Source organism: Sabethes cyaneus, chromosome 2 (genome assembly GCF_943734655.1).
Source record: "Sabethes cyaneus chromosome 2, idSabCyanKW18_F2, whole genome shotgun sequence".
In the NCBI taxonomy this organism is placed as follows: domain Eukaryota; kingdom Metazoa; phylum Arthropoda; class Insecta; order Diptera; family Culicidae; genus Sabethes; species Sabethes cyaneus.
This window is the reverse complement of record NC_071354.1, coordinates 14,974,817-14,987,396: the sequence shown is the minus strand read 5'-3', so window position 1 is coordinate 14,987,396 and position 12,580 is coordinate 14,974,817. Positions and strand designations below refer to the sequence as shown.

The 12,580-nt window shown below is 43.5% G+C and overlaps 1 protein-coding gene across 2 annotated transcripts in view; it reads left to right on the top strand.

Moving 5' to 3' along the window:
- Positions 1-12,580, top strand: part of LOC128738571 (GTP-binding protein Di-Ras2) — a 177,208-nt gene that overhangs the window by 132,203 nt on the left and 32,425 nt on the right. For both annotated transcript variants that reach the window (XM_053833816.1, XM_053833815.1), the window contains exon 4: positions 7,169-7,602. In XM_053833816.1, coding sequence (XP_053689791.1) covers positions 7,514-7,602 — 89 coding nt within the window. In that variant the 5' untranslated portion in view covers positions 7,169-7,513. The remainder of the gene's footprint in view (positions 1-7,168; positions 7,603-12,580) is intronic.

Genomic DNA, 12,580 nt, shown 5'->3' with positions numbered 1-12,580 from the left:
GCTAACCGCGGCTACTCGGACAGCTGGAAGTGGTGCCATCTGTTGATGGTAATCAGAGGATCAACAGCGGAAGCAAGTTATGCATTTTCGAATACAAGGTTTTTAACCCTCCGTTACTCGTGCTGTTGTATTTTGTACAACACCTGTGAACCGTTAACTTTATCTTGGTTTATCTCGGGATTCCAGTAGTAAAGAAAATTTCTGTTTTCAGCATAGTTGATCCGCAGCCCAAGATCTTTCAAACGGTGGGAAAGGTTTCATAAGTTTTTCACCAAGTGGCATTAGTATTCGAGTGAATTCTGTAAGGATTTAGCATGCCTATAAATCGAAATTGGCTCGAGTAACGAAGGGAATTTGGCATTACAATCGACTGATTCTGTGGAATCTACCTGATGCCGTTGAAGAATTCGAATTGGCTTTTAACGGCACGTCGATTTCGGCTGGAGTGAAATACCCAACAACTTGTTCTGCTTTCGGTATTCGACAGTTTATACCACATCGAATGCTTATGACCACCATCCTAATGCTAACTTCCCAATATCCGAATACTGGCGTGCCCAGACCTAAACAGAAGGTAGGACATCGACCTTTCAGAAGCATGTTTAGACCTGAGACGAAACGTGTCAACTCGTAGCAAATTATTGGGCCATTTTAGACCAGCCAGTGATTGACCCAATGGGGCTGCTCTGCAAGCATGAAAAAACACAAAAAGGACACTCAGCAGTGTTTTCAAGAACAACATATTCATAACTTTTGGTAGCACTGCTAGGCAACATGTGAAAAGTATCGAAAATTTGCTGAAAAATAGACAAAGAAGCCAGTTGTCATGTCTCGTCTCAGGTTTTGACCTGGAAAAATCAAGTAATCGTAGAACAGCGGATCTATTTTTATGCAATTAATTTCATTATCACTAAAAGGCCGACCGATTAAATTAAAAACCGCGGAATCCCATGTGTCCCAGCTATCAATTGGACTTTAAGTTGGACTTCCAATTCGAATTGCAATCAAACAAGAAACAGAACTTGAAACGGCACATGACGATCCATCATCGATCCTGCGTCGAACGAATTATGGTCCTCTAGTACTGTCGGTCCTGATCCTGGTTGATTTTTCAGTCCCCTCGAACACCAGCTTACCGTGCGTCGTCCTCGACAGCACACATCCATCGGAATTTTGTCGGAAAACTATGTTCTAGCATAATCTACCACAACAGCTCATTTCGCTTGACTGAATCGAACGCCGTCTTAAAGTCCACAAACAAATGATGAGTCTGCAAGTTGTACTCCCGGAACTTATCAATCCGCTCTGTATTTCCATTCATATTCGTTTGTCGTGGTTAATGAGCGTTTCGGTATGTTATCTTACCGGGGTCGCGATACCTACATCCCGCTAATAGGTCTGCCATCTTAGGTGTAGCTTGTGTGATACAGCGTTTCATAATTAGTTACCCGCTCTGAGACAGACGTTGTCTGAGCCGCCCCTCACCTGGGGAACAGGCGCTCAGGTTCGCACCTCCTAGGTGCTTAGGTATGGTCATCGATCGTCATCATTGACTTTGATCTTCGAGGAGGCGTTAGGTAGCGACATGAGAGAGCCATACCTATATTTGACGCTTCTTCCAGGTAACTCTTCCGATTTCATGCCCAATTGAACTTGTAATAGGACTTAAATTGGATTTGAACTCGCACTTAAAATTAGATTCAAAATCGGAGCTGAAATTGAACCTCAAATTAGAAACAAAATATTATTTAAAATTAAACTTGAAATTTGACAGGATATTTCGCTCAAATTGCTTTTAAATTTGGACATGAAACTGAACTTAAATGTGGGCCAATTGAAACGTGAATCCAGGCTTCAAATTGAGCTGTAAGTTGGTTTTTAAATTGAACTAAAAATTGAATACGAAGTTGGACTTGCAATTGCTCTTGAAATTAAACAGAAAATTTTGCTTATAATTTGACTTTGTAGTGGATTTGACATTGGACTAAAAATTAAACTTGAAATTTTACTGGAAATTGGACATAAATTTGAACTAATTCAGACTAGAAGCTTTACGAAAAATTAAACCGAATGTTGGACTTTGAATTGAAATTGAACTTGAAATTGGACTTAACCCATTAAGCTCCACACTTTTTCCAGCAGAGATTAAAAGCTGAAACTTTCAGGAAAGTTTGGTTTTATATCAACTAAGAAAAAACCGCAGAGATGTAATTTGTAATTTAATTTGTAATTTATTATCACTAATAAGACGAAAACCTGTCAGCTACATTGCTTTTACTCAAGTCAAGGAAAGCACATTTATAAAACATGGTAAACAAATATTAAATAACAGATTAAAATTTATAAAACAAGTATAAAAATATTATCTCTAATTGAGGTGTTTTTTAAATAAGGCTAAAGATGGTAATTGCCTAACGGCCAAAGGTATGCTATTCCACATCGTTGCCCCGCTTATGAGCACGCTCCTTCCGCTGGAAGTTGAGTGATGTGGGAGGACAAATGACCTGGCCCGATCGTTTATCCCTGGTTGAAGATGCTGTAGCAGGTAACTAGGTAGTTCGCGTAGGTAGCCGCGACGTAGAAAGCAGCAGACTCGTAGTTATCTAACAGGTCTCTTCCTACAATCGTATGACGAACTTCCGCTGTGGTATCGCGGTGACGTAGGTTGTAGACGAAACGCACGACTGATTTGAAGCTTCGAAGAAGTTGCTGTTTCAGGTTCATTGTTAATCCTGGGAAGTACACTACATCACAGTAAGTGTATAAGGGTGCGATAACAGCTTGGGCCAGCTTTTTCCTAGTAGCTGTGGACAGCACACTCTGGAATCGACGAAACGTCCGGAGAGTATACTAAACTTTCTTCACGATATTATTAATTTGAGGGGTCCACAGGTCTTTATCCATAATGAGCCCCAGATTAGTCACCCAGATTTATGTATTTTTAATTTTGTCCGTAACGTTGAAAAATGCAAAGGAGTGACTTACAAGTGGCTGGGGGGGGGGGTCGTATGCAATCGACTTATTAAGCATGAAATTGGACTTGTAATGGGACGTTATTGGACTTAAAATAGGTTTGAAATGAAATTGAACTTGAAATTTTACTTGAAACTTGAAACTTGACTGGAATTGGATTCAAACAGCGACTTAAAATTAAATTTTACATTGAACTTTAAACGTTGCTTTACCTTGGAGTTAAATCAGACTTCAAATTGGACATGAAATAGGAAATACTAAACTAAACACTTAAACTGGTTGATATCATATCTTGCATAGAGTACAATTTGTAAAAATTCGTGGCAACAAAACTTGCTCATTTGTTATGCACTCTGGAGCACTGCAGGTAGTCACTTGGGACCGTTGTTGTTTGTGATTCTGAAATAAAAAAAACTGCCAGAAGATCTTTTTTTTTATCAAGTCCATGGATGAATGCCTGAACTTTACAACTCGACCAAAGGCATGTTAGTAGGCACTACGAAAATCATGGATTAAAGTGAATGTGAAAAAGTCTCAATAATACCATTCACTACAAAGATAGCTCCATTATCTTCGATAACGTTTATCAGAATAGTGTGATGCTGCATGCCAAATATGTTCATGATCTAGGCATAACATTCGCCTGTTCACTCCTCTTCTTCAGATACATTGATAACGTGATCTTACTTACTTTACTTTTTCGGCGACAATCCGTTTATCGAATCCGTGCCAAATTCTGGAGCCGTCTCCTCGTTCTCGGTCTCCAATCGCCCCTAATACCCGCTGCTCTAGCATTATCGTCAACAGTGCTCGTTCTACGGATACGGAGTAGCTTCGAAGTTGTCGATTTCTGTCGGGTTCTCTGCTAAATATTGTTTTCGCTGGTCTCTAATCCGACATCCTTGCTACGTAGCCAGCCCAATGCAGTCGCCTCACAGTATCCGCATCTTTATATACTTATTATATTTCATGGTTTTTGCGCCTGCACCCACTCCTTTTTTTAATATGCCGCTAAGAATTAATCGCAGGATCTTACCTTCAAAAAGACCAAGACCTCGTCGGTCGCTCTCTTTCAACGTCCATGTTTCGTGACCGTAGAGTACCACTAGGAGAATTGGCGTCTTATAGAGCGCGAATTTTGTACGGAATTGCAGTCTACGGGACCTCAGCTGGCTACGTGATCCGGAGAATGCCATCGCACATCGTTGTCGCAAGTCACTAACGTACCAAGGTAAACAAATTCGTCGACCACTTCAAAGGTATCTCCATCTATCCCCATCGCAGTTCCAACACCCGAAGAGCTACCACGATCTCTATCAGTCAACATACTCCTTGTTTTGGTAGAATTAATGATAAGCCCTATCCTCGCAGCTTTCCCTACACCTACATCTTACGTGTACGCTTCTTCAACAGCTCTACGGTTAACACCGATGATATCGATGTCGTCCACGAACCCTAGGAACATGTGCGATTTAGTGATGATGGCACCGCTTCTCTGCACGACTGCCCTTCGAATAGCACTTTCAAATGCCAATGTTGAACAGTCAATTCGACAGCCCGTCACCTTCCAAGTAGCAATATGAGTTTTAATGCACTCTCATTTCGGTTTGGTCATGCCAATTTTGGTCATGAAGACCATCATAAGAGGGTAATAAAACTCAAATTGTTACTTGGGCTTGTTTCACAAATGAGTTCGATGTCTCACCTGCTATTCTGACACTGGATTTTAAACTTTCAAGGGAAGCACGAATCAATCGAATCAGTTTTGTTTTGGAAAACCATAATAAGCACAAGCACATAATAAACCACAGCTCATTTCGTTTAACTGAATCGTACGCCGCCTTGAAGTTTATAGAGAAATGGTGAGTTTGCAAGTTGAATTCCCAGAACTTATCGAGAATTTGTTGGTCCGTCGTGGAGCGTCCCTCTCGAAACCGATTCCTCGTTTCCTGCAACGGCCTCAGACTGAAAAACAGTCTGCGGGAGAGAATTTTGCATACAGAATTAGGGAGAGTAATGCCTCGGCAGTTGCTGCATGGCCCTTTCGATGGCCCTTTTTGTAAAGAGGGCATATGGATTGCACAATACAGCCGTTCGATCACGACCCTCAAGACGAAAATGCCATCCTTTCCTGCTGCTTTACTGTTTTCCAGCTCTCTTACTGCCTTTCGTTCAAAGTTGGTGGATCCACAGATTGTCCATCAATAAAATAAAAGAATAGCTCGGTGGTAGACTGAAACCACGTCTCACCGGCAATCGAGAGTTGCGGGTTCGAGGCACACATGTCCTAACTTAACACTTTCGATCTATACATCGAAAATTGTTCAATTCATTCAATTAATCACTTTTCGCATCATAAATAATGAAAGTATACATCATCACGATAGAGTCAAAAAAAAAATTGTCTGCTTCTAGATAGGGTTGCTGCGCTCAATTACGCCCATTGGACTGTACTGCCTCATAGAAACAAGGTCTGTGAAGTGAAAAAATTACAGCAGCGTAAATACAAATAATAATACAATATTTTCTTTAAAAAGATTGTACATCACACTCAACTGTACAAATGTTACATATATGACTAATACAAATTTTGCTTCTATGAGGTAGTATAGTCCAATGTGCGTAACTGAGCGCTGCAACCCTGCTTCCAGAGAATATTTGATCATTCTATAATCAGCAAATGCTATACTCATTACCAGAACATCTTAGTACCTAAAAAATGAACCCTCCTAAGGTTGCCTATTGCATTAATGCAACTTTATGTTAAAATTGCAGGCCTTAGCACATTGTCAGCTATGATGCACAACATGAATTTAGTTTCACAATTTACATGTGATTATTATTATTCTCGACATCTAGTTTTGAAACAATGTTTCCAGCAACAATCCGATTAGTGAGATGCATAATTTATTGCTCTAAACAATAACAATGCATTTAGTCCCGTTAACATTGTTCTATGCATGGTCGAGGGCTTTGATCGACACTTAAAAGGATTACATATTTCTGTGCTGTTATAGACCATTGAAACGCATTGATTATCACAGCGGTGGTACCGATGACAAAGACGACCTTGCCCAGAGGACTATTCAGAACCGATGAAAGCTATCCAAAAAGTTCAAATCGAGATCTACTCACATGACAAAAAAGCTGCAACCGCTCTAGTTCGTTGGACAAACAGTTCGATTTCCCAAATGTCTTCTCTTTGCGATGTGTACATTCTTTAGCCGTATTGATGAGTGGCTCACACCACGCCCCAGCGGAAATTCATACCCCGCAGGGTGCGGAACCGACGCAACGGCACGGTTGGTTGGTGTCGAACCGAATCACAACACAGAACCGTCTGCCAATCCATGTTGCATGACCAGACTGAGCTTTGTTCACAACAGGCAGCGCGTACGTGCGGCTTGATTACTTGCGAGGTTTTTTTTGCACGGCTGCTAATGTTAGCCTAATTGAATTACACAAGCACACAAGGGCGCAAGGGTGGTTCCAGATCGATCAAAGGTGATGAAATGAAAACAACCATGTGTTTCCGTTCTTTTGAAATCAATGTGGAGACGCCTCGCTTTTCAGCTTTCATCGCTATCCAGATTCTGACTGTGGAAATAAATCTTGAGGTTTATAATTACTACATTTAATAGCTAATGAAGTTGTTTAAAAAGCAATTAGCGCCCTCTTGCAATCGCAAGGAAAATGCTGAGAGCGATTCCAGAAAACGATAGAAACGGAAGCAACGATAACTGCAGTGAACATGTGCATCCATTAAGGTCCGGTTTTGTCGTCTAGTTTCGCTAAAAGCTCCACTAGAAACTATCATTATAATCACTATTCAACTATATAGATATAGAAAGATAAATACAAAAATGTTTGTTTGCACAGCTTGCATAAAGCCAAACCAATCGAAGTCAACACTAGGCTCTCGACTGATTTTGCTTTACGTTCGAAACGTTCAATAGGAAATTTTCTCCGTTTATTTACACGTCGCGAAAATTTCCCCGATCCGACGGAGGGACACAAACTCGTTAGAGCATGTAGACATAATACCATCCGTAAATATTAGCATAATCAATTTCCATCACCCAGAGCCCGAAGTGATTTCCCATCACGTAAACTGGAGCAGTTATGCTTGCAGCGAAACAGCCAGCGCGTAAACATCTCCTGATTAATCCCGCCTTTTGTCTCCGTTTATTTCCAGGCCAGTCACCTTTTGCCAACGGGCCGCGGCAACAGTTTACGCCTCGGGGGCGATAGTGCAGCAACGAAGCCGTTTATACGTTGAAAGCCGGGTGCCGTGCAAGCGAAGACGAAGAATAATGATGGTACGGTGGCAGAAGCTTGATTAAAGCTCGCTAGGAACGATAGACAAACTGTTCGCCGCGTAGAATAGCAGCGTGTCCAAGGAAGAAAGCTCAGCATCATCTGGTGTCCACTTTTTCTCGACAAAACTAACCTAACAGGCAGTCGGGCTGATTTTACCCCTAGTGGAAGCAAAAAATACAAGCTTCACCAGAAGGAGGTTCTCCCGCAGGCAACCGGCAAAATGAAGGGACGACATCTGAGGAGACGATTCAGCTTGCAGCCTTCCTTCATGAAGGACGACAGCCCGGAAGATAAACCCAAACGAGAGAAGTGAGTGCGGGGTTGCTTTTTTTTCTTCTGACTTTGTTTGGTCTTCACTAGATTGAATGTATCATCAACACCGGCGTCGCCGTTGTCCTTGTCATCATCATCATCGTCATCATCATCATTACCGTCATCACCACCACCACGTCTAGCAGGCGGGCTTTGATGTTAAGTGAGCGCTCTTGCGAGCTGAAAATGAGCCATTCCTACTGTACACGATGGCGACGAAGGTGGTTGCAAATATTTCACAAGCAGTTTACTTCAGGGCTTATTAACTTCCACAATGCATAAATTAGGACACATTATGAAAAAAAAAAAATGTTGCCATGCTTTCTTGTGCAGTTTTTGCAGTGGGATTTCCTTGGGCATTTTTATTTTTGTAACAAAATAAGTCAGACCATTTTAACGTTCGGTTGTTTAACGGTAGGTAAGTTCTCGTTACATTAAATTGGTGCTGGAAATATGGTAACAAAAATGCTTTCGTTTACAAGTGGAAACTGTGGCTTTTACAAGTTGAAGACTGTGAAAAGCGGCAGGTATATTCGTTTCAAATTTGGCTTCTTTCCAATGAATATCGTTATGAATAACGCATTCTAAAAACAATAATTTTTATTTGTGTCATCTGGAAGTGACTACCTCACTTACTTTCCTCATCTTTATCAAATCTTTGGAGGATGGTGTTCAAGACATACAGCACCCAAGTAACCAGTGAGCACTTATAGAAGCAGAAATCTAGCTTTTTATTAGCCTATGGTGCACGCCATATCGTGCAGCATAGTTCAATATGCCAATAAAAAGCTGCTAGAAAGCCGGTTTTGGCGAAATATCCGGCTACATTAGTGCTTGGAGCTTTACAAAAGTCATAAAACGTAACGCCTGTTGCGTAACGGTAAAACGTCAAACATAAAAAAATGCGAAAAATATCTTGTACATCCTTTTTTATCTTCCCTCTCTCTGTTATGCTTATATGGTGTACTTTGTTGACGTTTCAAGATTGCTTTTTGTTATTTTCTTTTTCGGTTAGAATTGAACCGCCAGCCAATCTGTCGATAGGAATACGAATAGAGGAGTAGGGCAACGCCTTTACCAGTTGATCTGTAAACGGTAGTTGCGAGTCAGCTGCCAATAGCTCTACTTAAATTACCGAAATTCTTAACTCGGATGTTTGATTTGCTTATCAAGGCGGAATGGAGGGAAAGATTTTGTTTTTCACATATCTTCCATAAGTTGCGCTTTGGGAGAATTACCTACCTTTTATTTTCTTTTTATGTGATGGCATACATGTATAGAAATATTTCTTGCATATTATCCGTATGCATATGCCCAATGCATATGCCAGATTCGTGTTGATGTTTATTTAATCGGCGGTGCAGGATTTTGTGTAAGACAAAAAGAGAGGGAAGCATTTTTTCTGTTATCACGCGTACGTTCGCAAGGGGATTTCCTGCAAGTGTGAGCAGTGTTCAAAATCTCTTTTGATGCCGGTAACGGCAATAAAGCTTGCTTAGAGCATCTAATCAGCTTTTCATAGTGCTTCAAGTAAATATTAATTCAGCATTGAGAATGCCATTTTAAAGCTGCTATGCTTTGACAATGCTGAATTATATCTGGCAGCATGTAACTTGCAAATTTAGAGCAGCTTTCAAGCTTAATTCAGTGCTTAGCGGTTACCTGGGCATGGCTAGCGTAAGACTACGAATGCTTTGTGTTAGGTTATTATAATTGCAGTAGATGTGTCAACTACTACTAATGTTTGATGGAAACGGCATAGCAAGAGGCATTTCCGTTTAGTTAGTTTACTTAGATTTTGGGCCCTAGCACAAGCCGAAGCCCTAGCCCTAGCCCCAGCCCTAGCCCTAGCCCTAGCCCTAGCCCTAGCCCTAGCCCTAGCCCTAGCGCCTAGCCCTAGCCCTAGCCCTAGCCCCAGCCCTAGCCCTAGCCCTAGCCCTAGCCCTAGCCCTAGCCCTAGCCCTAGCCCTAGCCCTAGCCCTAGCCCTAGCCCTAGCCCTAGCCCTAGCCCTAGTCCTAGCCCTAGCCCTAGCCCTAGCCCTAGCCCTAGCCCTAGCCCTAGCCCTAGCCCTAGCCCTAGCCCTAGCCCTAGCCCTAGCCCTAGCCCTAGCCCTAGCCCTAGCCCTAGCCCTAGCCCTAGCCCTAGCCCTAGCCCTAGCCCTAGCCCTAGCCCTAGCCCTAGCCCTAGCCCTAGCCCTAGCCCTAGCCCTAGCCCTAGCCCTAGCCCTAGCCCTAGCCCTAGCCCTAGCCCTAGCCCTAGCCCTAGCCCTAGCCCTAGCCCTAGCCCTAGCCCTAGCCCTAGCCCTAGCCCTAGCCCTAGCCCTAGCCCTAGCCCTAGCCCTAGCCCTAGCCCTAGCCCTAGCCCTAGCCCTAGCCCTAGCCCTAGCCCTAGCCCTAGCCCTAGCCCTAGCCCTAGCCCTAGCCCTAGCCCTAGCCCTAGCCCTAGCCCTAGCCCTAGCCCTAGCCCTAGCCCTAGCCCTAGCCCTAGCCCTAGCCCTAGCCCTAGCCCTAGCCCTAGCCCTAGCCCTAGCCCTAGCCCTAGCCCTAGCCCTAGCCCTAGCCCTAGCCCTAGCCCTAGCCCTAGCCCTAGCCCTAGCCCTAGCCCTAGCCCTAGCCCTAGCCCTAGCCCTAGCCCTAGCCCTAGCCCTAGCCCTAGCCCTAGCCCTAGCCCTAGCCCTAGCCCTAGCCCTAGCCCTAGCCCTAGCCCTAGCCCTAGCCCTAGCCCTAGCCCAACTCCAGCAAAATCCAAGTCCCCGAGCAAGTTCCAAGTCCCCGAGCCAATTCCAAGTCCCCGAGCCAAATCCAAAACCCTGAACCAATTCCAAGTCCTCGAGCCAATTGCATGTCTCCGAGCCAATTCCAAGTGCCCGAGCCAATTCAGAGTACTCGAATCATTTCAAAGTTCGCGAGCCAATTCCAAGTCCCCAAGCCAATTTCAAGTCCCCAAGGCAATTCCAAGTCGCTGAACCCCGTCCAGATCCTTGAGCCAAATCCCATACTCCCCGAGTCATGTCCAAGTCCCCGAATCAAGTTTGAGCCCAGATCGAAATCCAAGTCGCGAACTAAATCTAAGTCCAGATCGAAGTCAAAGCCTAGATTCAAGTCCAGATCTTATCTAAACCAAAGATCAGATCCAAGTGCAAGCCTAGATCCAAGTCCAAGACCAGAACTAAATCCACGACAAGTGGACCCAATTCCAAGTCCCCGAGCCAAATCCAAGTCCCCGAAACCAATTCCAAATCCTTAAACCACGGCCAGGTCCTCGAGCCCGATCCCAAACTTGAGTCCCCGAGACATGTCCAAGTCCCCGAACCAAGTTTAAGCCCAGTTTGAAATCCAAGTTGCGCACTAAATCTAGATCCAAGTCCAAACCTAGATTCAAGTTCAAATCTAATCTAAACCAAAATCCAGATCCAAGTACAAGACCAAAACCAAATCCAAGTTCAAATCCAAATCCAAGGGCATATCCTAGTCACGATCTAAGTCACGTTCCAAATCCAAGTGTCCAGATTTAAGTCCAAACCCAGATCCAAGTCCAAGTCCCCGAACCAAAGCCACCACTTGGGTCTAAGTCCAGATTCAAGCCCAGGTCCCGTTACAAATTCTTGTCCAGGCCCAAGTTTCCAAATCCAAATATAAATCCGGATCCGGAGTCAATCCCGGTTAGTGGTTAGCATTCACGCTTCTCACGCCGAGGAGCTGGGTTCAAATTCCAACCTCGCAGAAGTCACAAATGATCCAATCTGTTAAAGTTACTATAATCTAACAAAAAAAAAATCCAGATCCAAGTTCAACTCCAGATCCAAATCTACGTCCAAATCTAAACCAAATTCCAGATCCAAGATCAAATTCAGATCCAACTCCAAGTCCATGTCCATATCTTAACTCAAGTGCACATCTAAGTCCAAGCCCAGATTAAAGTTCTAGTCTTGGTCCATGTCCAAGTCCAGACCTAGGCTCAAGTCCAGATCCAAGCCCAGATCCAAATTCAATTCCAGATCCAAGTTCAGATCCAAGTACAAGCCTCCGAATCTAGTCCAAACCTAAATTCGTGTTCGAGTCCATATCCAAGTCCAAGGCTAGATTCAGACCCAAGTCCAGATCCAAGTTCAAGGTCGAATTCATGTGCAAATCCTATCTAAAATCGAGATTCAAGTCCAAGTACAAATGCAACTTCAAGCTCAGATCCAAGTCCAAGTCGAAACCCCGAGCCTAGTCCAAGTCCAGATCCAAATTCAAGTTCAGATCTACGTCCAAGTCCGGATCCAAGTCCGGATCCAAGTCCAGGTTCAGGTCCAAATTCATATCTAAATTCACATCCAACTTCAAGATCAGATTCTAACCCAGATCCAAATCCCAGTCCAAGTTCAGTTCCAATTCCAAGTCCAGATCCAAACGAAGCCAAAGTCCATATCCAAATTCATGTCCAGGTCCAAGTCCAGATTTAAGTCCAAGTCCATTCCCAAATCCAATATCCAAGTCCAAGTCTAGTTCCAAGTCCAAGTCCAGATCCAAGTCCAAGTCCAGTTGCAAGTTCTAGACCAGATTTAAGTCCAAGTTCAGATTCAAATTTAAGTTCAGATCCAAATCCAAACCCTGATTCGAGTCCAGATCCAAACTAAGCCAAAGTCTAGATCCAAGTGCATGCCCAGATCCAAGTGCATGCCCAGATCCAAGTCCAATATCAAGTGTAGACTCAGATCCAAATCCAGAACCAAGTCCAAATCCCCGAACCTAGTCCAAACCCAGATCAAAATTCAAGTTCAAATCTAGGTCCATGTTCAGATCCCAGTCCAAGTCCAGATCCAAGTCCGAGTCTAAGTCCAGATACAAATCCAAGTCCAGAACCACTCTAAGCCAAAGTATAGATCCAAATTCATGTCCAGGTCCAACCCCAGATCCAAGTTCAAATCCAGATCCAAGTCCAAGTCCAGATCCAAGTCAAAGTCCACCTCCAAGTTCAAGTACAGGTCTA